The sequence below is a fragment of the Convolutriloba macropyga genome, chromosome 9, assembly GCF_964194025.1.
Source record: "Convolutriloba macropyga chromosome 9, txConMacr16.3, whole genome shotgun sequence".
NCBI lineage: Eukaryota > Metazoa > Xenacoelomorpha > Acoela > Convolutidae > Convolutriloba > Convolutriloba macropyga.
Genome location: NC_134476.1, coordinates 36,753,506 through 36,780,438, shown reverse-complemented (window position 1 = coordinate 36,780,438; position 26,933 = coordinate 36,753,506). Strand labels below are relative to the sequence as shown.

At 32.7% G+C, this 26,933-nt stretch overlaps 1 protein-coding gene across 4 annotated transcripts in view; it reads right to left on the bottom strand.

Annotated features, from left to right (window-relative positions):
• LOC142345762 (uncharacterized) overlaps positions 1-26,933 on the bottom strand; it is a 63,590-nt gene that overhangs the window by 5,409 nt on the left and 31,248 nt on the right. For all 4 annotated transcript variants that reach the window (XM_075398070.1, XM_075398072.1, XM_075398071.1 and 1 more), the window contains 4 exons: positions 10,475-10,700; positions 7,182-7,352; positions 6,309-6,755; positions 2,943-3,200 (listed from right to left, as the gene is read on the bottom strand). In XM_075398070.1, the coding sequence (XP_075254185.1) occupies positions 2,943-3,200; positions 6,309-6,755; positions 7,182-7,352; positions 10,475-10,700 (1,102 nt within the window). The remainder of the gene's footprint in view (positions 1-2,942; positions 3,201-6,308; positions 6,756-7,181; positions 7,353-10,474; positions 10,701-26,933) is intronic.

The following is a 26,933-nucleotide window of genomic DNA, read 5'->3' as shown; positions in this document are numbered from 1 at the left end:
ACTGCAGTCACAACTCAATGCCTAAATACTCATCTGGATAAAAATTTTTTCCACCACGAGCAGGGTGTTTGATCGCACCTTCCCGAAATATGAGTTACCTTGTAACTCACCATGACAAAAAATACAATATGTTAATTTTTTTCTTTACACTTTTACCCAGATAATAGTGCTTGCCACAGCAGTTTAATTACGCTCTTTTTGAGCAATAAAATATCAATTTGAATAAAACATGAAAGACAGTTTTTCTGGCACCGTTTTCTTGGAAGCAACGTGCTATTTAGATATATCGTACAAAGTCTTGGTTGGGAAATATCGTATAGGCGTATAACATCGCGTAATCATGACCATTTCATTCGTTTCAAACAGCATTGCAAGTGTAGCTGGCCCAGCTGAACAGCCAGAAACCGCTCTCAAAAAATTAAAAAATTTTAATTATTTTTTTCATGTCTTGCATAGTATACCAAAAACAGGAACATGATTCTGTTCGTTTGTTTTATAACATGATTCTGTTCGTCTCGTCGAGCATTTTTTGATCATTTATAGTCACTTTTAGCCAGCCTTGATTCCCTACTTTTTAGCATTAGCCAATGTGGAGCAGCCCATTGTTATAAAAAAAATCAAGACTTTACTGAAAAAAAGTAAATTTCGTTTTAAATTGTCCTGTGACTTTTTTCTTCATATGACTATGATTTTTTTATTGAAACTTCTTTTGTGTGCGTTAAATGGATTACCAATGTATTGACAAAGGAATCTCAAGCCAAACTCTGAATAGATTTTTCTTCAAAATCTAGTATAATGATGAATATTTTATTGGAAGGAGTGTTCGCTTTGTTTCGCAAAGGCTCTTGAAGAGTGTAACGGCTGCTCTCCTATCAAAGTCCGCCCAGTTCGTTTCAGCGGTTTCACATCTGTACGGATATTGTGTTTTTGCAGTTAAGTTTTGTGAACTGTATTATCCGCTATACTCTAGAATGCCACTGCCTAAAACTGCAACTATTTATCTTCGTTTCATGTTCCTTGACTATCTGTTCCTTCAACCTCAATGACATGACTGCCGCTTGCAATTCCGATCGAGGTAATGAAAGATGCCTCATTGGTGCCACTCTGCTTTTTCCAGTGACAAATGCTAAGTCAGCTGAGTATTCCTTCGGTTGTGAACGTAGATTGGCCACTGGACATATCGTGTTTTCGGATGCGTCAGCAGACACATGAAGTTCGGCTTCATCCCTCTCTCTGTTGAAGTATCTTCTACCGATGCCGTCGCATTACTTGATATTCAATAATTTCAAATAACTACTTGTTCAGCTTTGCTGAATAACAAATGGCTTCGTTTCAATTAAGTGAAAGTCCAAAATTTCAAATAACCAATTAGTCTCAATTTAGAGGTTTTTCAACGATATCTCCTTAACCACAAATGCTAGTGAGATAAAATTTCACAGGATGATGAACGCTAGGTAGGCCTACTATCTGATGTAAAAATAAACAACGCTGGGTAAACTGCGTTGGTAGGGCTATATTTTATATTTTATACCCAATCTTAATACATGGGTAAAAATTTCAATGCTTAATAACTCTGTAAGTAATGAATCAAATTTCAGCAAACTTGGCAGTGCACAACACTGTTATACAAGTAATCAAACAAAAAGAAATGAACTGAATTGGTTAAATGATCTTCGAGAAATAACTCAACAATTTTCACCTCAGATTTGAATATTCTGAGTTAATTTAATGGGCAAATTTTGTTTCTCAATTGGCCTGAATAACACCAATTTCATACTAGGCTAGGCTTCGTTAAAGCCAGCCAGTAAGAGCAACTGACTATGTGCTTTGCACACAGTTTCTCTTACTTAGGAACTTTGTTCCTCAGAAAGAAAGTTTTGAGAAAATCAAACTTAATTCTCTTTTCAACAAGTCAAAGTAAATTTTAAACTGTACAATCACTAATATGATCTACAGAAACAAGACACGATAACAAGTAATTTACCGCTCAAGAAAGTGTGCTTCAATACGCACTGTATGTCAAATTAACAAGACAAAATTAACGAGTTTCAACTGATTTTTGGTAGTTTTTCAAGCGCCATTTATGCTGCTAGTCACGTGAATTTACATGTCAAAATCAACTGTTGATTGGTTGTATATAAGAATGTCGACAGAATGTGAACACTTTTCCATAACGTCACTTTTTCAGTGTAAATTTGATGTCATGGGAAATTTGTTAACCATGTAGAAGTTTTGTCGAACATTCTGTATCAATAACAGGTTGATTCGCAATCCAATCGCAAAGAATCTGATGCAATACGGTTAAGTCGTAGTATCGTTTTGCTGGTGGTTGAGGTAGTTCGAGTTTGAGTTATAGTTTGACTTCATGAATGACGATTGCGTACTAATAATAGTTGCTAAATATAAATGTTGAAGAAATTGAACAAATCCGCATGGCTTCAATAGAATGTAGCATTAAATTTCGCTTGTCACGCTATTCTGGCTTTAAGGCTTGAAATGACCTTGAAGCGCTATTCAGTTTGATAATTGAGTTAGTAAGCTCAGCCGCCACAAAGAGAAACTTCCCATCTGGCCTATTTTGTAAGGTCATGCAAGAGCTCTTTAGAGGCCGAGAAATGCAGTATTTTGCAAGATAAACGTGTATTTGCCAAATTTCACATTTTAGGTGCCCGTTTCAAGAGTATTGTAAGATCCTGTAAGATTCTCACTCAAATTCGTCTATAGGAGCGACTCTTCAAGAGCTCTTACCATATGGTGCATGCTCATAAAAGTGTTTTGAAAAGTCATACGAGAACCTTTACAGATAAACCAACCCCAACTTGACGTGAGTAATTTAGTGGTTCATTGAAAAAAAACCGCAAAAACCCCAGATTGATGAAGGTTCTGAAAACCGAAATAACTCCATTTTGGTCTCCGTTTTCAACCAGATAAATGGTCATTACCTGGTCTGCTGTTGCGAGATGAGATCTTGCGTCTCGGCACACTACCTCCACCCTCAGTCTTGGAAGTAGTGCTATTTGTAATGCCAACTGCAGTGTTGTTGGTAAGCTGGGGTAATGGCATCTGTTGGGGTGTTGTGGGCGAAGGGGTGGTGGCAGCCACAGCACCCAAAGATGTGCTCGAATTGGGGTCTACTTGGATGGAAACTGTTCTGTATTTGGAAGAATCTGCACTGGAACTGTGGCTACTGTCGGCGCAACCTGAAATCAAACATTGTGTTACGAGAAGTACACGCTCTAAGGTCCCAGAAAAAAAATAACTCCGATCATATTTTCCGCCCCGACTATATAATTCTAGCGCAGGATACGCATGTGCGCGCTGGAAGTTGGTCTGATCAGAGGTCGCTTTGGAATGAGACCCCTGCCCGGAAAGGGATGAAACTTGATGCACAAAAACTCACAAGATCGTGAATTTTTCGACAAATCTTGCTATGCCATTACCAAGATCTTGTTAATCTCATTTGTCATAAAATATTTTTGACACGTCTAAGAAAATGCGATCGGATTAAAGTGTGAAGTTCTTGGCCTGTTTGGGCTTGTAATAAGATTATTAAGGTTTAAAAATATTTATAAGCTTCTAATCCGATCTTACAAAAAAAAATAAGAATCGCGAATCATATCGACCCGGGCCGAGGAATTTGGCCACAATTATGTAAGATCAGCGGCAACTAGCGTTGACAAGTCGGAAAATTCACCGCAATTTTCTTACATAATTTTGCGTTGAATGCGTTGAATTTAAAGACAAAAATTCAACGCATTCTGCGCAAAATTTTGTAAGAAATGGCGGTGAATTTTCCGACTTGTCAACGCTAGTTGCCGCTGATCTTACATATTTAGCGTTGAATTTAGCGTAGATCTTACATATTTAGCGTTGAATTTAGCGTAGATCTTACATATTTTTGCGTTGAATTTAGCGTTGATCTTACAAAAAATCAACGCGTAGAACTCTGGGTATAGGACTCGAACCACTGACCTCCTGTTTACTTGTCGCCTCTTCTACCATTGCGCCACCGTACCTTGGTTTGCTTAAGAGCCGAAATCCTTATAAAGCGTAGATCTTACATATTTTGCGTTGAATTTAGCGTAGATCTTACATATTTCGTGTTGATTTTAGCGTAGACCTTACATATTTTGCATTGAATTTAGCGTAGAACTTGCATATATTTCGTTGAATTTAGCCTAGATTTTACATATTTTTCGTTGAATTTAGCCGAGATCTTACATAATTTCAACGTATTCAACGCATTTATCATGTGAGAAGTACTGGGAAAATTTTAAAAATTTCGAAAAAAATTTGAATTCCTAAAATGGTCTGAAATGGTTTTTGCACCGTAAGAGAGCAAATGGTTATTTTTTGCTGACTTCATTTTTCTCAATTGTGCAGTATAGGGGTCGAAACAGTAAAAAAAAATAATTTTTCGAAAAAAAACTTGAAAAATTTGAAATCTTCAAATGGTCTGAATTGGATTTTGTACTATAAAAGAGCACTAAAAAAAGATTTTTTCTGACTTCTTGTTACTCACCTTTGGAGTATAGGGTTCGAAATAGTGAAAAACATAATCTTTCGGAAAAAAAAACTTGAATAAACTTGGAAATCGTAAAATGGTCTGAAACGGATTTTGCACTAAAAAAGAGCACTAAAAAGTGATTTTTCTCACCTGTGCAGTATAGGGTTGAAACAGTTAAAAAATTAACTTTTTGAAAAAAAAACTTGAAAAATTTGAAATCTTCAAATGGTCTGAATTGGATTTTGCACTATAAAAGAGCACTAAAAAAAGATTTTTTCTGACTTCTTGTTACTCACCTTCGGAGTATAGGGTTCGAAATAGTGAAAAACTTATTATTTCGAAAAATAACTTGAAAAAATTTTGAAATCGTAAAATGGTCTCAAACGGATTTTGCACTAAAAAAGCGCACTAAAAAGTGATTTTTCTCACCTGTGCAGTATAGGGTTGAAACAGTTAAAAAATTAACTTTTTGAAAAAAAACTTGAAAAATTTGAAACCGTAAAATGGTGTCAATTGGATTTTGCACTATAAAAGAGCATAAAAAATGATTTTTCTCTGACTTCACATTTCTCACCTTTGCAGCATAGGGGTCGAAACAGTGAAATTGATTTTTCGAAAAAAACTTGGAAAAGTTTTGAAATTGTAAAATGGTCTCAAATGGATTTTGCACTATAAAAGAGCACTAAAAAGTAGTTTTTTGCTGAGTTCGCTTTTCTCACCTGTGAAGCATAGGGGTCGAAAAGTGAAAAAATTGACTTTTTGAAAAAACACTTGAAAAACCTTTAAAATCATAAAGTGGTCTGAAATGGAATTCAAAAAATTCAACCTTAAATTTGTGAGTTCTATGCCAAAATTCTACGCAAAATATGTAAGATTGGTGTTGAAAGCGTTGAATTTATGTAAGATCAACGCTAAATTCAACGCTAAATATGTAAGATGTACGCTACAATTCAACGCTAAATATGTAAGATCTACGCCAAACTGCAACGCAAAATATGTAAGATTGGCGTTGAATGCGTTGAATTTATGTAAGATCTACGCTAAATTCAACGCTAAATATGTAAGATCTACGCTAAAATTCAACGCTAAATATATAAGATCTACGCCAAATTTCAACGCAAAATTATGTAAGATTGGCGTTGAATGCGTTGAATTTATGTAAGATCTACGCTAAATTCAACGCTAAATATGTAAGATCTACGCTAAAATTCAACGCTAAATATGTAAGATCTACGCTAAATTTTAATGCAAAATATGTAAGATTGGCGTTGAATGCGTTGAATTTATGTAAGATCTACGCTAAATTCAACGCTAAATACGTAAGATCTACGCTAAAATTCAACGCTAAATATATAAGATCTACGCCAAAATTCAACGGAAAATTATGTAAGATTGGCGTTGAATGCGTTGAATTTATGTAAGATCTACGCTAAATTCAACGCTAAATATGTAAGATCTACGCTAAAATTCAACGCTAAATATGTAAGATCTACGCTAAGTTTCAACGCAAAATATGCAAGATTGGCGTTGAATGCGTTGAATTTATGTAAGATCTACGCTAAATTCAACGCTAAATATGTAAGATCTACGCTAAAATTCAACGCTAAATATGTAAGATCTACGCCAAAATTCAACGCAAAATTATGTAAGATTGGCGTTGAATGCGTTGAATTTATGTAAGATCTACGCTCAAGCGTAGATCTTACATAAATTCAACGCATTCAACGCCAATCTTACATAATTTTGCGTTTTTTAGCGTTGACACCTCGGCCCGGGGAGGGACAACTTAAATTATTCTCACCTGTTTGAACATTTGATGTGGTCGCTGTATTAACTGTTGCGCTTGACGTTGCTGTATTAGCCGCATTGGCCGAATTTCTCAACCGCTCACTTAGCATAACATCCGAATAACTGGGAAGCAACTCACTAACTCCAACACCACCACAAGCAATACCTTCGGCTAATTCTTCCGGATGTACCCCCACACCACCTCCAGTTGTGCCAATGGGCCCGGCCGAGACAAGCGCCCTGTTTCGGCTGCTCACACTCGAGGCACAGAATGGGTTGGGCGGGTGGTGTGTTGGGTCTGGGTGGGGAGGCGGTAGCTGTATGGCGTTGGGGTGCGGAGGGGGAGGGTTGTGGTGATGGTGGGGTGGTGGGTGATTGTTGTTATTGTTATTGTTGTTGTTGCTGAGAGTGTTTGAATTTGCGGATGGATTGTCGTAGCGGCAGCCAAAAACTTTCTCAACTAGAACAAAACTCAATTTTATTTCAAACACTAGAGCAAATTTTATTGTTACGTTGGTTATTAAATGTAGTAATTGAAAAAATTCAAAAACAAACGAGAAAGAAATTACAGTAAAGAATGTAAAATGCAATTGTCTCATAACGAGAGGAAATTTTTTGACTTTTGCGCTTCTAAGTAATGGATATCTTGAAATAATTCATGCAGCTAATTTTTCTTAGCTCGATGAACTGCTGTGTCATATGTTTTCAATTTCTGTAGTACGGTGAAAACTTTTTCCGCAAGAAGAAGCCAAAATTTAGCAGAGAAAATAAGATTTAATATTAGGTTTTTCATCCAACGGTATGTCAGCAAAATTGATTTTTCTAAAAATTGTAAATTTTGGAAAGATTGAATTTATCCGAATCATGTGGCTATTTCAGCACTGACCTACACATGTAGAGTGCGTGGTTCTGCAGGATATAAGTACTCTGTATGGCCAGGAGAGTACGAGGACAGTTGTGATCCAGAATACAGGGAGGGAGAGGTACCAGGGGAGAGAGGAGGCATCCTGGAACACTGTCAACTCATCACGGAACTCAACGTCTGTCAAGTTCATTCCTGCACAAAAAAAACATTTTGAGTTTTTATACATTTAGCTATTGTACTGATGCTGTTTGCCATACAAAAAATTTCAGGTGAAATCTACGACTGAGAAATTTATTTTAAAATCTTTGTGTATTCACTTACCCATATTGTTATCCAGGCTTAGACGTCGAGTGATGAAAAAACAAGCACGACTGAAAAGTGGTGAGAGGAACTTGCTCGGCCCTTCATGCTCAAACCTATGAAATGGCTTTAGTTCAACTTTAGCTCGACACGAACTATTCACGCTGGACTTTTGCTTGACCCAAAATCCTACGCTCAACTTTTAATGGAATAAAATTTTTCTAATTGGACTTGAGCTCACCTCAAAATGCTGAGTTACAAAAATTCAGTCTAGCTATTATCAAACCATGAGTCAAATAAAATTCTGTTCAAGGGGTCTGAATTTTTACGTACAATTTCGATGCTCATTTAGTCATCATTTCAATCATCAGGCATGATTATTCAATAACCTAATCAAATAAACATTCACAGTTTTAATGTTAAACATTATTGCAAAATTTTGGAGCAAGGAAAAACGAAAAAGGTCAAAATTTCTTCGTTACGAATGAAAAGAAAACCTTTGCAATTAAGCAATGCTTTTTAAGCAATGAATCAAAATTTTGGCACCTTTCCAACTGTCTTTTTAAGTTCGTTTTCTCTGGTACAGTGCTGTTTAGCCTTGATTTGGGGGAGTAATCGCCAAATTACGCATTCTTATTGTCTACAATTCGCAGGGTTTAGCCAATCCGGAGCGAACTCCAAGTCTATATCTCTACTAGGCAAGTCCAAATGCAAGTCTTATTTAGCTTCCCAGTACTGGGCAAGTCTAAATACAAATCTTACGAGTCTGGCAAGTCTTAACCAAGACTTGGATTTCACTTGGAAGTTGATTCCCAAGTCAAAAGTAACTTTTCAACAAATTTCAAGTGAAGATTTCGAATTCAAAAAAATTTCGCAACGTGCCACGATTTTTGTTTTTATTATTGTGCACTTTCTCGGGGCCCACTGAAAACGGTTGCAGACTAATGCCAATTCGTATCAATTGATGCCAACTAATGCCAACTGATGCCAGGGGACCCGGGAAGGTCAATTTTGGCTGTTTTCAGCTCTTTCTGGGCCGTTTTCAGCCATTTTTCAGCCGTTTTCAGCCAAATATTCGACACTTTTTGATTTTTAAAACCGACAATTATTGATTTTTCAGATATTGAAAATGTCGAACATGACTCGTGGAAAAATTCAAAGATGGAACAACGTGAGGGTGCCCATGCGATTTCGAGGCCCTCTCGTTCGTTCCAATGGTGGAACCGCTTTGCAAAATGATACAAATTTGAGACAAGTTGAAGCAGACTACTATTCCAGCCAAAGTACTAGGCATATGAACTTGAACGTGCACCAATTTCAACTTGTACAGGAGCCAATGCTACCCTCTGTTAGTTATAATTTTGCTTTTTTAATGGGTGATGGTGTGTATCGAGTTATTATAGAACGAGCATTAGCTAACTCGGACCGACTGGGGTACACTTACCCTTTGCTCGTAGGCCGGTCTTTTGCGAACCACTAATCAAAATAAAGAGTTATACATATGGTTAAAGCTTTTTCCAATGGGGTTCTATTGAGTCAGGTCTGGTTTCGACTGGTTCAGTATTTTAGGATATATTCATAATTTCAGACTCTGTACCCCGAAAAAATGGGTCATGCCTAGTGATCGTTCGTTAATAACTTTTTGTTGAGTCAATGTTTTTGGCTCAAAGTTTGATATGAGCGAACTCATTATGTGTGCTAACTAATTTTGATAGGTCTCAAACGTTGCGACTAATTTTACGAATAAATTCATAAACGAGCGCAAGGTAACATAGGTCGACTTGAGTCAAATTGCCCTCTGCTCGCAGGCCGGTCTTTCGCGAACCACTGACTTAAATTAAGAGTCTTATATATGGTTATAGAGCTTATTTGAAGGCGGTTCTAATGACTCCAAAAATCTAAAATCATAGTCAATTTGGTCAATTTGGTTTTTGAAGTTTCCTCGGCTTTCTTAGCCGTTTTTTTTCGGCTATTTTTGACGTTTTTTTCGGCTATTTTTGACATTTCCCCAGCTATTTTTGACGTTTTTTTGGCTATTTTTGACGTTTCCCCGGCTATGTTTGACATTTTTTTCGTTTTTTTTGACGTTTTTTTTCGGCTATTTTTGAAGTTTTTTCCAATTGCCAAGTCTAAAATCAGACTTGGATTTAGTCTTGCCAAGTCTAAAATCAGACTCGGATTAGACTTGCCAAGTCTAAAATCAGACTTGGATTAGACTTTCCATGTCTAAAATCAGACTTGGATTTAGACTTGCCAAGTCTAAAATAAGACTTGGATTAGACTTGCCAAGTCTCAGCCCAGACTTGGATTTAGACTGCCAAGTGTAAAAAGTGACATGATCATGGTTCTGAATCTGTAATGAAATGAGACTTGGATTTAGACTTGTCCAGTACTGAAATTGACTTGGCGTTAGGTCCGGGATTTTGTTTCGATTTATTTACGCTTTGTCTACAATGTTCGTTTTGTCACTGATTTCAGCAAATGTATTTTTCAAAACGTCATGGACGGTGTCGTTCATTGCACGTCAGACAAGATAAAAAATTATCATTGCGCTCTATCTTTCAAGTTTTAAATTTACCACAAACTTATGCACATTGCATATTGTGCATAAAAAATTCTCATCTTTTAACCCTGAACTAACTATTCTATTTGATAAAAACTCTTTAATTTTTTAATTTCTAATGGGTAATAAATTTTTTGGATTGCTCGATTAACTGTTTCGTTTTGAAATTAATTGTTGGTCTTTCGCTAAACATCTGAAAATCCGCAATCATTGCAATCAATTTGAAAACAATTAGCCAATTTTTTATTCCGATAGTTTTGTCTGGGACTATTTTGTCTGCTAACACCTATTAAATTATAGTTACTTATGTAGAAAAGCCTGAGATACTAAATTACCGAACAATATCATTCGTTTTGAACCTAAGGAACATATGTTTGAACCTAAGGTTAGAACCTTAAACTTACTCACCATATTCGATATCAAATATGGTGAGTAAGTTTAATGTTCTAACCTTCATATGTCTCAATGTATTCATCTTTGGCTTCATTTTCCTCGAAGAACTTGCTCCTCTGAAGAAGGTAGTCGTTCTCCGCCTCCACATTAGAGAACCCGAATGTCTTGCTGAATGTCAATGTCACGATTGGGTGTCTCTCTAGACTCACAATGTCAGTTGTCGTTTTGTCAACCACTCCACAACTGCTGAAGTCAAAAGCGGCCAGAGCTGTGTGGGTGTTGACCTAAAGGCAGAATTTTTGCTAGAAGCTGTCGTAAGAATCTGGATTGTTTACCGTGTTCAAAAAATTGATATCAATTCTTACGTTTGAACTCGAACATACCAACACGAACTGATATTTTTGAAACCAAGCATGCCACAGATTTCCTACGTTTTAAACTGAAAATATCGAACAAACCGAATATATCGGGATTTTTTTCTGTGAAACTTAAACATACCGATTATTTCTTACGTTGTTTTTGCTGTTGTTTTTACGTTGTTGGGTGTTTAAAAAAATACAAATAATGAAGGAGTTTAGTCTTCAGTGATATATGTCTCAGACAAGCCATCAAAATTGTTCAATCGTTAAATATTTTTGGTATGATCAATAAGCTTAAGAAGGTCCAATAACTTCGGAAAATTCCCCTTAACTGAAACTGTTGGGGTCACAGTCAATGCTGTTTTTGCTTTGAAAAGCATTTTTGAACAGATTGAGTTATTTTTGAAGGCATTAAGTACCCCTTTTTAAGTCAACCAGCTTCATCCTGAACATTTTAAAAAAAGCATTTTTAAGATGCGTTATTTAATTTGCCGATTTTTAAGCGGTAACTATGGATAAAAATAACAAATTCTGTCTCCATGGCGGGTTGTGAATAAAAACTCTTTTACTGACCCTGAGGTGTCTCGAAGGTTGCCAAGTTGCCAAGAATTTGACTAAGAATTGAAAACTTCTGGTGACATATAGGACTGGAAACAAATAGACCAGTGGTGATTTGTTGGAGCAGGACATGCAACTCACCAAAGAAAAACTTTGGGCTCAATTTGGGTACATAATAATTTGCTCAAAATTCGCTGATGAATCAAATGAGGACACTAAATCAAAAACTATTTACTATAATTACATCCTGCATTTGATTTACTCAGCAAAAACGAGTTGTAATTGTCTCAAAAAACTTTAAATGCAAATTATAATCTTAAGGGTTTTAAACGATATTAGCAGAAAAAGTTTATTTTACGTCATGAAAAAGTCTCTTGATTTCAGAGTGGCACGACAGTAGAAAAGGTTTAAAAAATATCAAAGTTTTTGGCACTTAGTAAAGATTGACAATTTAGGAAAGCAATTAAGAGTCTGCATGCAAACTCATCGCAACCTCGAGCTCCTAAAATCAAACTATTGGCCCATAAAAAGCAGAACTATTATTTGGTCTCAAAGAGATGATTGCTATGATATAATTTTCCTCAGCTATTAAACTCTTGCTATTGCTATAAATAAGTCTTAATAAGTAATATAGCTCGACGCATTTATAGTTGACATCCAGAGCTTTGTTTCGAAGCCCCTAAGAGCAACAAAAAAATGCCTGCATAACATTTTTAGTTGTACTAGAAACGAGAAAACAATTTCATCAACTGCTTTGTGCGACTTTTTGTACAAAACTACAGCTTTATAGAAAACGTCAAATTTTTTGAAGGGTTGCATACCACGCGATCTTTTAAAAACAAAAACTCTGAAGTACAGTTGAAAAATGTAACAATGTTCGCCTGCAAGGCTATGCAACATTAGGTCTTTTCAAATTTTGATTTAACTAATTGATAAGTATTTCCCTCAATTGTGTGTGGTCTTCGAACGGTTCTGAAAGATAAGGAAAAAAAATAAAATTTTATTAGACGAAAACATTGGTTCAAACTAATTTCTTTCTGGAATTGCTAGTAGTGGATAAAACGGGGGTTACAGCCACCCTCCCGAATTGGCCCATTCACCCTCACGAATTTGGGGAATTGGGCCAAATCGATTTGTCGACTGTAACCCCCGTTTTATCCACTACTAAAGGCAGCCATATATATTACTTTATTTCCCTTTGTTTTATCCACTATATTTCCCTTTATATTCCCTCTAAAACTATCATTTACTGTCTCACTTGGCATTGTGATTAAATCATCGAGTCTAGTTAAGTTGCTTTAGCAAACGGAAAGTTTGGGTTTCCTTTCTCACTGACTCCTTTGAACGTCCCCCGATTTGATGAATTACTGTAAAACTAAGTGAGATAAAAAAAACCAAACTCAGAGTTCTTAAAAAGGGTGACCCCTGCTGTGAGACTGTATATGGGACACACTGTGATGGGTATACAGTCAAAAAACACTGAGATCGGTGGAAACACAATGATTACTGTTATTCAGCTTAACTCTAAACTTCTATGTTAAATTTTTTTACATATTACCTGAATCTATCTCTGGTATGTTTATATCTATATCTATGCAGATAAATACACAATCTTTACTTAAAATTTTCACATCTAAATCCGTTGATATGTTGATTTACATTACACATTATACAAGTTATATATAGATTAGGATCATTATAATGTTTATTCATATGATTAATTTAATGTATATTCTTAAAGTAACCTTTACATATATAACACTCAAATAAATTATATAAACATTTATCACAACACTTTCTCCAAGATTTATCTTTACAACTAACACATTTTACTGATTTAGACATTTTTTAATTTGTATATTTTCAAAAATGATTTTTTGTCTTTAAAAAAGATGTCTAAAGTAGAAAGCGTAAACTTTTGTTCTATTTGAGATTTGGCCTTTGGAACAAGGAAAAAATTATCAAACACAATTTATTTGATGAACACCTAAACAGTGCGAGAAAGGAAATGGAAGATGAAACTATAGGACTTCGTCCATGTTCCTCCATGGAGAGGGTGTATGACTCAGAAGAAGAATATTACTTCCCCAGACCTAAAACTAAAACCAAAGATAACACTAAAGGTATTATTAAAACTAGACCCATCAATAAACCTAAAACTAAAACCGAAGAAAGTATCTATTCTGGAATTAAGTATGAATGTAGAGAATGTCATGCAGAATTCAGAAAAAAATAGCCCTAACTACTCACTCATATAGACATAAACGTAAGTATCTAGAAAACACAGAATACTTCGACATAAACTCTAGCCAGAACATGAAAGAGTTTTTTATTACTGATAAAGCCGGAAATTACATTGAAGAGATAGATCAAGCTATTAATAGCTCTTTAGAGGAAATTAAAACTGTCACCAGTTTTGTAAAGTTTAGAGTTTTAAATATATTATCACAGCCGAGTGTGAGTACAAGAAGAGAACCAAAGAAGAAGTTAAAATTACTAAAATGTTCTTCAACGCTGACTAAATTATTTATAACGCAATATATGAAATTGGAGACTTCACACAATGGCTAAACATTGAAAAGGAAATAAACGAGGGTTATGGCTATGAATTTGAGTTTCCTGGGTTGAAAAGTATTCAGATAAAAATTGAACCAAATAAAGCATCTATTGGTAGTTATATAGATTTATCCACCGATCTCAAAAACTGTAATTCAATAATAAATATACGCAATTCCAAATACAACTGCTGAAAACTAACTATTCCTGCTTGACTACATTCCGCTATGGACCATGCAACACGAGAGAGTAAAAATGCAAATAATCTAATTGAACCAAGACAACAACATGAAGACGACTTTGCTTATATATTAAGAATACAGAAATTTTACAATATTATTGTTTGGAAATACACACCTCGTGGTTAGGGCAAACTAGAAACGTTTAAACCAGTGGATAATTTTGATAAAGATAGAAAAGATATCAGAATGTTAGTTTGGGGTAACCACTCCGCTCTAATTATAAACATAGAAAACTTGATAGAACGACCGAATGAGAGTCAACACAAATTCTATTACTGTGATAGATGTTAAGTTGCTTTAGAAAACGGAAAGTTTGGGTTTCTTTTCTCACTGACTCCTGTGAACGTCCCCCGATTTGATGAATTACTGTAAAACTAAGTGAGATAAAAAACCAAACTCAGAGTTCTTAAAAAGATGACCCCTGCTGTGAGACTGTATATGGGACACACTGTGATGGGTATGGGTATACAGTCAAAAAACACTGAGATCGGTTGAAACACAATGATTACTGTTTTTCAGCTTAACTCTAAACTTCTATGTTAAATTTTTTGACATATTCCCTGAATCTATCTCTGGTATGTTTATATCTATATCTATGCAGATAAATACACAATCTTTACTTAAAATTTTCACATCTAAATCCGTTGATATGATGATTTACATTACACATTATACAAGTTATATATAGATTAGGATCATTATAATGTTTATTCATATGATTAATTTAATGTATATTCTTAAAGTAACCTTTACATATATAACACTCAAATAAATTATATAAACATTTATCACAACACTTTCTCCAAGATTTATCTTTACAACTAACACATTTTACTGATTTAGACATTTTTTAATTTGTATATTTTCAAAAATGATTTTTTGTCTTTAAAAAAGATGTCTAAAGTAGAAAGCGTAAACTTTTGTTCTATTTGTGATTTGGCCTTTGAAACAAGGAAAAAATTATCAAACACAATTTATTTGATGAACACCTAAACAGTGCGAGAAAGGAAATGGAAGATGAAACTATAGGACTTCGTCCATGTTCCTCCATGGAGAGGGTGTATGACTCAGAAGAAAAATATTGCTTCCCCAGACATAAAACTAAAACCAGAGATAACACTAAAGATATTATTAAAACTAGACCCATCACTAAACCTAAAACTAAAACCGAAGAAAGTATCTATTCTGGAATTAAGTATGAATATAGAGAATGTCATGCAGAATTCAGAAATAAAATAGCCCTAACTACTCACTCATATAGACATAAACGTAAGTATCTAGAAAACACAGAATACTTCGACATAAACTCTAGCCAGAACATGAAAGAGTTTTTTATTACTGATAAAGCCGGAAATCACATTGAAGATATAGATCAAGGTATTAATAGCTCTTTAGAGGAAATTAAAAACTGTCACCAGTTTCGTAAAGTTAAGAGTTTTAAATATAATATCACAGCTGAGTGTGAGTACAAGAAGAGAACCAAAGAAGAAGTTAAAATTACTAAAATGTTCTTCAACGCTGACTAAATTATTTATAACGCAATATATGAAAATGGAGACTTCACACAATGGCTAAACTTTGAAAAGGAAATAAACGAGGGTTATGGCTATGAATTTGAGTTTCCTGGGTTAAAAAGTATTCAGATAAAAATTCAACCAAATAAAGCATCTATTGGTAGTTATATAGATTTATCCACCGATCTCTAAAACTGTAATTCAATATTAAATATACGCAATTTCAAATACAACTGCTTAAAACTAACTATTCCTGCTTGACTACATCCCGCTATGGACCATGCAACACGAGAGAGTAAAAATGCAAATAATCTAATTGAACCCAGACAACAACATGAAGACGACTTTGCTTATACATTAAGAATACAGAAATTTTACAATATCAATGTTTGGAAATACACAGCTCGTGGTTAGGGCAAAGTAGAAATGTTTAAACCAGTGAATGATTTTGTTAAAGATAGAAAAGATATCAGAATGTTAGTTTGGGGTAACCACTGCGCTCTAATTATATATACAGAAAACTTGATAGAACGACCGAATGAGAGTCAACACAAATTCTATTACTGTGATAGATGTACATATTTGTATAACTCTCAAGTTAAATTTGACAAACACGAATTTAACCACTCTTTCAAACCAGAGATTGTTTGTCCTAGGAAAAACATTTTATTTTTATAAATGAACATAAACGTCAGAATATAAAAAATATTATAACTGCTGATATAGAATGTTGCATAGTTGACGTCTCATCTAATTACTGGAAATATGTAATAGCTGAACACATACCCATAGGTGTTGGCTACATCTGGCAAGGTAATTTCAAACACTACTTTGGTTTGGACTGCATCAAAAGATTTGCTAGTGGTCAGTAGAAATAGAAACAGAGAATAATTGCAAGCGCAACAAACAAATGATATTTAATAACGAAGATAAAATATATCATATGCTACAAACAATTGTCATATATGCGGCAAAGCATGTATTAACAAAGTAAGAGATCACTGTTATGAAACTGGTAAATAAAGAGGACCAGCAGGTAAAATGTGTAATCTAAGATACAAACAACAAAACTTCATTCCTATAATATTCCATAATGGTAGTGGTTTTTATTTCAAATTACTATATAGTGCACTTTAAGCAGAATAAAGATAACAGAAATGTAGATAACGTACCTCTAACTGCTGGTAAGTCTAAGATGTTTAGCATTGGTTGTCTTAATTTCTTAGATAGTTATAACTTCTTAGCTATGTCTCTGAATCATTGTAAAACTAAAACATTGTATCCATATGAACACTTTGGTTTAGACTCCTACCAAGAAGTTATAGGTAATCTAAATATAGTAGGCTTCAAGTCCTCACTATCTAATAAATTACCGACACAAGAAAAAGTCGATTTCTTCAATAAAGACAACAGTCATAAAACTGGTAATGATCTAACTATAGACTATTTGCAAAATGATGTGGAAATATTAAACTACTGCATGAACGAATATGTTAAATTAAGTACGAAAGAATTCAGTCTCCACCCTCTACACCCCCTACAGTCTCCACCCTCTATGTAAGTCTCCCGGGTTGTAGTTTTGATTGTTGGTTAATGTCAAGTGGTGTTACTTTGGATACATTACAAGATAAACAAATGCTAGATGATTTCGTTGAAGCAAAGAGAGGTCGTATATGTGGTATAATGGGTGATAGATATATTAGTAAAAGGTCTATCAGGGAACCTGCTTCGCAGATCTGGTACATAAACGCAAACAACCTATAGGTTTATGCAATGATGCAAAAGCTACCTTATAAGGGTTTTGAGTACTATAGCACATCTCTAGATGAAATATTAAATACTCCAGATGATAGTGATCATGGTTAATACACAGATTGTCATATCAATTATACAAATAGTTGTAAAGATAGAACAGAGCTACTAGCATTAATGCCTAATAAAAGAAAGATAAATGGTAATGAATTAGGCTATAAAGAAAGAGAGAAAGGTAGAGCGAGAACAGAGAAATTAATCTTAGATGAAAACAACAAAACAGAATATATGGTTCATTATAGGATGTTAAAGTTCTATGTTAAGATGGGTGTAAAAGTAACTAAAATTCATAGAGTAGTTAAATTAAAACAGGATTACATATGTAGGGACTATATTCGAAACAATACTAATAAAAGAGCAACAGCTAAAACTGAAGCGGAAAAAGATGTAAGGAAGTTAATGAACAACTCACTATGTGCAAAAACGTGCATGAATCCTCTACACTTCCTTCAAAGTAAGTTCTTACACGATGAAGAAAAAATAATGAAAAGTATAAGTAAACCAACATTCAAAAATAAAACTAGATACAAGGATTATAGCCAAATTGAATATATGAAGAACAAATAGAAATTGATTCTCCAGTAAATGTAGGTGTTACTATATTAGAATTAAGTAAATTACACTTGTATGATGTATTCTACAGTATTCTTCAACCATCTCTCAAAGATTTACAGCTCAATTATATGGATACTGATAGTTTTGCATTAAGCTTTAGTGCGAGTAATGTACCCGACGAACACGTGTATCTGTCCAATCTAGAAGCACCAATCAAAACTAATAGTAAATCCCCCGGCGAATTCAAACAGGAATTGGGAAGCAGAATAATAGAAGCGTTTATAGCCCTGTCACCAAAGACATACAGCTTTAAAGATTATCCAAATAAAATTAAAGGGAAATGAATAAAGAATTGTAACAATGCTTAACATGAAGAGTATTATATTGCACTAATGTATAACACAAAGAGAACTGTAGATGAATGTAGATTACAGAAAGTTGGTGATAACATGACAGCAACAAAACAAGAAAGATTAGTTCAAAAACATTTGATGATAAAAGACTTTATGTAAATAATATCAAAAGCTATCCTCATGACGAGAATCTATATCTTTTAAAAAGAGATCTAGTAAATGAAATCTACCGAGTGCCATTAGATTTAGACAAAGACCAACTAGCTAATAATATTCTGGAACTGACCATTAATGATGATAGAGAGTTGATTAAGGCTGCATTTAAACTATATATTGAGCTATAAAAATGACTAAGCTAGAAAAACTTAAAGAATTAAACAGTCTAGAAAAAACAAAACAGAAAGAATAGATTAGAAGATAAATAAAGACAACAAGAAAATTATGGTGACGTAGAAGATTTACTTGACCCTCTAACTAAATCTTTGAATACAAACAATGAACCTTTATTAGCCAATAGTGAAGAAATGCAAGCTCTTCAAAACAAAACGTTAGTAGCACTCGAGGATAACACTAATGTTTTAAAAGATCCAGACTCCCAACATCGGAGCAGCTTTCTTGATGATCGAGCTGTATCGTTAAAAAACGATAGAGGCAAGACATTTTCTGTAGACAATGATATGATTGATATTTTGCTACTAATGTGTAAACAAACAAATAAACAATTTGAATTAATATCAGTAGATCCAAATTCGAACAAATTTTTAGATCCACAAAAAAAGGTATAGATGTATCTCTAGTACCTGATGGTATAAAAATTGAAAGTAAAGTCTAAGATTTTTCTAAGGGCTTCCTTATGTTTATTACTAATAAAGCTGTAATTGAAAGAGATATAAAAGGTGATGAAAACAAAATGAAACAATTTCTAAAAGATATTGGTTATAAACAATGAGGAGATACTAAGAGTAAAAGATCAAAACTTATGAGAAGAATTTTTGCTAGTATCGGTGAACCCACTTCTCAGGTTATAACAATACCAACCTCCAGTAAAGATGAAAAACATCAACGTTATACTAGTGATTATGAACAAGGGGCAGTAGGAGAAGAAGAATAAGAGGAAGAAACTGATTACGAGACTGATAAACAAAAAGAAGCTAGTGGTCTTGGCAAGGGCAACCCCAACAACTTAATAGAAAGATTAGATTTACTTATACTAGAAACAAAAGCTGGGCATGATGAATTATATGATGAAATGTTAAATATATCTAAACAACTATTAACTATTAATATTATTAATCAAGAACAACTAGACAATTTTGTTTTTAGTTATGGTAAACAAATAATGGTGGAAAAGCAACAACTACTAGTTAAAGAAGTATTCAATCCTCTAATATCAAAGTTTAGAAGAGAAAGAATAATACCACTATATAAATATGAAACATGGTCAGCTGATTTAATTGATAAGTCATCTTTAAGTAAATACAATAATAATTATAAGTTTATAATAACAGTTATAGATATATTCACAAAATTTGCATGGGCTATTCCCTTGAAGAATAAACTGGTTTATCTATAACTAATGGTGTTAAAATAGTAGTAGGTGAACATAGAAAACCAGAGAAGTTATGGGTAGATAGAGGTAGTGAGTTTTACAATAAAACTTTTAAATCTTTACTTAGAGAATATGAAACCGAATTATATTCTACTTATAGTGATTTAGAGGCCGTATTCATAGAGTGATTTAATAGAAAATTACTACAAATATTGAATAAACCAATGTTCATCAATGGTGATGGTAATTGGGTAAATATATTAAACGATGATGTTGTAACATATAAGTATAACGTTCATTCAACAGTTTATTTGACACCTTTAGATGCTTCTTATAATCCTGAAAAAGTTAGATATATTATATCTACTTCTACTAAGATTAAACCAAAACTTAAAGTCTGCGATTATGTCAGGAATGCTGACAAACGCAACATTTTCTCTAAAGGATACACTTCTAACGGGAATAGAGATTATTTAATGTTAATGAAGTTTTAAAAACACAACTACCAACAAATAAAATAGAGGATGTGAATGAAGAAATATTAGAAGGCAAAGTCTATGAACAAGAACTATTAAAATCCGTGTTTGATTTTGAATCTAATAATAATGTTTTGGTATCATTAAATTTAAATCTCTCTGTAAACAATACAAAGATGACACGACATAGATTCAATCCTGCTAAGCAATAATCAGGGAACCGGCTTCTCGGATCAGCAATAACCAATAATCTAACAACAAATAAGGCCCGCCAATTATTCTTAGAAGATAAAGATAATATTGATATGAACGATACCTATAAAATTACAATTGTACTCCCACCTACAGATGAAAAAGTTATTGTTAATAAAGAGTTTTGTGACAATAACTTATTACCCTCTTCTAATAAAATAGACATTTTAAGTAAAATCATAACGGAACTAAGAAAGGGTGACTTTGATAAAGTTACAGCTAAAAGCTTACAACAAAAAAATTCAAGTTAATGAAGAACTGATGAACGAGTTTATTAAATCCGCAACTGAAGTTACAAATACTGTTAACTTTTGTAATAAAGTTGCTAGTGATACCATCTCTAAGTATAATCAATTAAAACTAGAGATTGATAATAATAAGTTTAATCAGAATTTTGCTAACATTCACCTAGATGATATATTCACTACTGGTCTAAAAGAATTTATTGAAATTAATAAAAAAGACTAATTCTACTGTTGATGAAGCCCCTAAAAAGACAATAGTACAATATATAATAGCTGCATTATTAGAAAGTAGGCTAGCAGACAACAAAGAACAAGCAAGACTAGAGATGCATTATGATTTCAATCATGAAGATATAATGAAGGAGGTTGAGAGGTGTTTTATATTGTTATTATTATATCTGCGAATATGACTATGACTACGGGGGCGTAGTGCACCTTTACTCTACCCCAATCTTAGCTCCTTCTCATAACAATACTTCAATAAAAAAATCCTTGCTAACAATAATCTTAATTATAATATTATCATCATAAAAGACATTAGAAATTATTATGAAACTGAAACTAATAACTATAATAAAAAGTTAGGTAGATATGAAAATTATATTGATGTAGCTGAGATAACAGAAATACTATTATCATCAACAGCAACAACTACAACATCAACATCAAATACAATAACGGGTATAGGCTTCCCTTATTCTATACCTACAGCTTGTGCTACAGCAACTGTTTGGTTTTCATTATCAAAAACAGTTAATGCAAAAATAAGAAAGAAAATTATAAAGTATTCACAAATGTATATTTTAGGTAAACATTTTAGTAACAAGTTTTATAAACTATATACTAAATCAATGAATGATAATAAAATAGACAATGAGGAGTATAAGGAATTAGTTAAGGCATATGAGGATTATAAGAAGAACAAGAAAACAAGCTGAGTATTTTTTAAACTAAAGTTATTAGTGTTTAGTTTTAATAGTATGTTTAGTAAAAATAACATTAGTATTAATATCTACCATTAGATATATCTAGTCATAATTATACTCATAACTATAATCATAGTTATAGTTATATTTAAAATCTGATATAAATAATTATCTTTTCTTTGTACCTAAATATATAACTCTGCTTTTCTGTACTACATTTATACCTTCACCAGTAGTTGCAAATTTAATTAAATCAGGTGTGGCTGATAAAGCAGCTCTTGGGTTTCTACTTGCAGCTGCACTTCCCATTTTACATGCTATTTCTAATGCTCTTACTGGGTTATTAGCAATTTTTTTCCTAAGTTAACTGATGTTTTACCAACACTCTTAAGGAAATCTTTCGATTCCTCGGCTTCTATTGTTGCACCACTGACAGTCCTTGACTTATTTCTTCTACACAGAGCGCAGGATCCCTTTAACATCTTAGTACCATTTGAATTGACAAACCCTCAAATTTTATTAGTACCACTATAATGTCTACCACCAACACAATATGAATTAGTTTTAAACTCATTTTTCTATATATAAAAAATAATGGAAATTAAAAAGTATAATCCTTTTGTTATAAAGCCACCACCTAAGGCTAAGATGTATCTCTAGTACCTGATGGTATAAAAATTGAAAGTAAAGTCTAAGATTTTTCTAAGGGCTTCCTTATGTTTATTACTAATAAAGCTGTAATTGAAAGAGATATAAAAGGTGATGAAAACAAAATGAAACAATTTCTAAAAGATATTGGTTATAAACAATGAGGAGATACTAAGAGTAAAAGATCAAAACTTATGAGAAGAATTTTTGCTAGTATCGGTGAACCCACTTCTCAGGTTATAACAATACCAACCTCCAGTAAAGATGAAAAACATCAACGTTATACTAGTGATTATGAACAAGGGGCAGTAGGAGAAGAAGAATAAGAGGAAGAAACTGATTACGAGACTGATAAACAAAAAGAAGCTAGTGGTCTTGGCAAGGGCAACCCCAACAACTTAATAGAAAGATTAGATTTACTTATACTAGAAACAAAAGCTGGGCATGATGAATTATATGATGAAATGTTAAATATATCTAAACAACTATTAACTATTAATATTATTAATCAAGAACAACTAGACAATTTTGTTTTTAGTTATGGTAAACAAATAATGGTGGAAAAGCAACAACTACTAGTTAAAGAAGTATTCAATCCTCTAATATCAAAGTTTAGAAGAGAAAGAATAATACCACTATATAAATATGAAACTTGGTCAGCTGATTTAATTGATAAGTCATCTTTAAGTAAATACAATAATAATTATAAGTTTATAATAACAGTTATAGATATATTCACAAAATTTGTATGGGCTATTCCCTTGAAGAATAAACTGGTTTATCTATAACTAATGGTGTTAAAATAGTAGTAGGTGAACATAGAAAACCAGAGAAGTTATGGGTAGATAGAGGTAGTGAGTTTTACAATAAAACTTTTAAATCTTTACTTAGAGAATATGAAACCGAATTATATTCTACTTATAGTGATTTAGAGGCCGTATTCATAGAGTGATTTAATAGAAAATTACTACAAATATTAAATAAACCAATGTTCATCAATGGTGATGGTAATTGGGTAAATATATTAAACGATGATGTTGTAACATTTAAGAATAGCGTTCGTTCAACAGTTTATTTGACACCTTTAGATGCTTCTTATAATCCTGAAAAAGTTAGATATATTATATCCACTTCTACTAAGATTAAATCAAAACTTAAAGTCGGCGATTATGTCAGGAATGCTGACAAACGCAACATTTTCTCTAAAGTATACATTTCTAACGGGAACAGAGATTTGTTTAATGTTAATGAAGTTTTAAAAACACAACCACCAACAAATAAAATAGAGGATGTGAATGAAGAAATATTAGAAGGCAAAGTCTATGAACAAGAACTATTAAAATCCGAGTTTGATTTTGAATCTAATAATAATGTTTTGGTATCATTAAATTTAAATCTCTCTGTAAACAATACAAAGATGACACGACATAGATTCAATCCTGCTAAGCAATAATCAGGGAACCGGCTTCTCGGATCAGCAATAACCAATAATCTAACAACAAATAAGTCCCGCCAATTATTCTTAGAAGATAAAGATAATATTGATATGAACGATACCTATAAAATTACAATTGTACTCCCACCTACAGATGAAAAAGTTATTGTTAATAAAGAGTTTTGTGACAATAACTTAATACCCTCTTCTAATAAAATAGACATTTTAAGTAAAATCATAACGGAACTAAGAAAGGGTGACTTTTATAAAGTTACAGCTAAAAGCTTACAACTAAAAAAATTCAAGTTAATGAAGAACTGATGAATGAGTTTATTAAATCCGCAAATGAAGTTACAAATACTGTTAACTTTTGTAATAAAGTTGCTAGTGATACCATCTCTAAGTATAATCAATTAAAACTAGAGATTGATAATAATAAGTTTAATCAGAATTTTGCTAACATTCACCTAGATGATATATTCACTACTGGTCTAAAAGAATTTATTGAAATTAATAAAAAGACTAATTCTACTGTTGATGAAGCCCCTAAAAAGACAATAGTACAATATATAATAGCTGCATTATTAGAAAGTAGGCTAGTAGACAACAAAGAACAAGCAAGACTAGAGATGCATTATGATTTCATTCATGAAGATATAATGAAGGAGGTTGAGAGGTGTTTTATATTGTTATTATTATATCTGCGAATATGACTATGACTACGGGGGCGTAGTGCACCTTTACTCTACCCCAATCTTAGCTCCTTCTCATAACAATATTTCAATAAAAAAATCCTTGCTAACAATAATCTTAATTATAATATTATCATCATAAAAGACTTTAGAAATTATTATGAAAGTGAAACTAATAACTATAATAAAAAGTTAAGTAGATATAAAAATTATATTGATGTAGCTGAGATAACAGAAATACTACTATCATCAACAGCAACAACTACAACATCAACATCAATTACAATAACGGGTATAGGCTTCCCTTATTCTATACCTACAGCTTGTGCTACAGCAACTGTTTGGTTTTCATTATCAAAAACAGTTAATGCAAAAATAAGAAAGAAAATTATAAAGTATTCACAAATGTATATTTTAGGTAAACATTTTAGTAACAAGTTTTATAAACTATATACTAAATCAATGAATGATAATAAAATAGACAATGAGGAGTATAAGGAATTAGTTAAGGCATATGAGGATTATAAGAAGAACAAGAAAAACAAGCTGAGTATTTTTTAAACTAAAGTTATTAGTGTTTAGTTTTAATAGTATGTTTAGTAAAAATAACATTAGTATTAATATCTACCATTAGATATATCTAGTCATAATTATACTCATAACTATAATAATAGTTATAGTTATATTTAAAATCTGATATAAATAATTATCTTTTCTTTGTACCTAAATATATAACTCTGCTTTTCTGTACTACATTTATACCTTCACCAGTAGTTGCAAATCTAATTAAATCAGGTGTGGCTGATAAAGCAGCTCTTGGGTTTCTACTTGCAGCTGCACTTCCCATTTTACATGCTATTTCTAATGCTCTTACTGGGTTATTAGCAATTTTTTCCTAAGTTAACTGATGTTTTACCAACACTCTTAAGGAAATCTTTCGATTCCTCGGCTTCTATTGTTGCACCACTGACAGTCCTTGACTTATCTCTAGTACCTGATGGTATAAAAATTGAAAGTAAAGTCTAAGATTTTTCTAAGGGCTTCCTTATGTTTATTACTAATAAAGCTGTAATCGAAAGAGATAAAAAAGGTGATGAAAACAAAATGAAACAATTTCTAAAAGATATTGGTTATAAACAATGAGGAGATACTAAGAGTAAAAGATCAAAACTTATGAGAAGAATTTTTGCTAGTATCGGTGAACCCACTTCTCAGGTTATAACAATACCAACCTCCAGTAAAGATGAAAAACATCAACGTTATACTAGTGATTATGAACAAGGGGCAGTAGGAGAAGAAGAATAAGAGGAAGAAACTGATTACGAGACTGATAAACAAAAAGAAGCTAGTGGTCTTGGCAAGGGCAACCCCAACAACTTAATAGAAAGATTAGATTTACTTATACTAGAAACAAAAGCTGGGCATGATGAATTATATGATGAAATGTTAAATATATCTAAACAACTATTAACTATTAATATTATTAATCAAGAACAACTAGACAATTTTGTTTTAAGTTATGGTAAACAAATAATGGTGGAAAAGCAACAACTACTAGTTAAAGAAGTATTCAATCCTCTAATATCAAAGTTTAGAAGAGAAAGAATAATACCACTATATAAATATGAAACTTGGTCAGCTGATTTAATTGATAAGTCATCTTTAAGTAAATACAATAATAATTATAAGTTTATAATAACAGTTATAGATATATTCACAAAATTTGTATGGGCTATTCCCTTGAAGAATAAACTGGTTTATCTATAACTAATGGTGTTAAAATAGTAGTAGGTGAACATAGAAAACCAGAGAAGTTATGGGTAGATAGAGGTAGTGAGTTTTACAATAAAACTTTTAAATCTTTACTTAGAGAATATGAAACCGAATTATATTCTACTTATAGTGATTTAGAGGCCGTATTCATAGAGTGATTTAATAGAAAATTACTACAAATATTGAATAAACCAATGTTCATCAATGGTGATGGTAATTGGGTAAATATATTAAACGATGATGTTGTAACATTTAAGAATAACGTTCGTTCAACAGTTTATTTGACACCTTTAGATGCTTCTTATAATCCTGAAAAAGTTAGATATATTATATCTACTTCTACTAAGATTAAATCAAAACTTAAAGTCGGCGATTATGTCAGGAATGCTGACAAACGCAACATTTTCTCTAAAGTATACACTTCTAACGGGAACAGAGATTTGTTTAATGTTAATGAAGTTTTAAAAACACAACCACCAACAAATAAAATAGAGGATGTGAATGAAGAAATATTAGAAGGCAAAGTCTATGAACAAGAACTATTAAAATCCGAGTTTGATTTTGAATCTAAT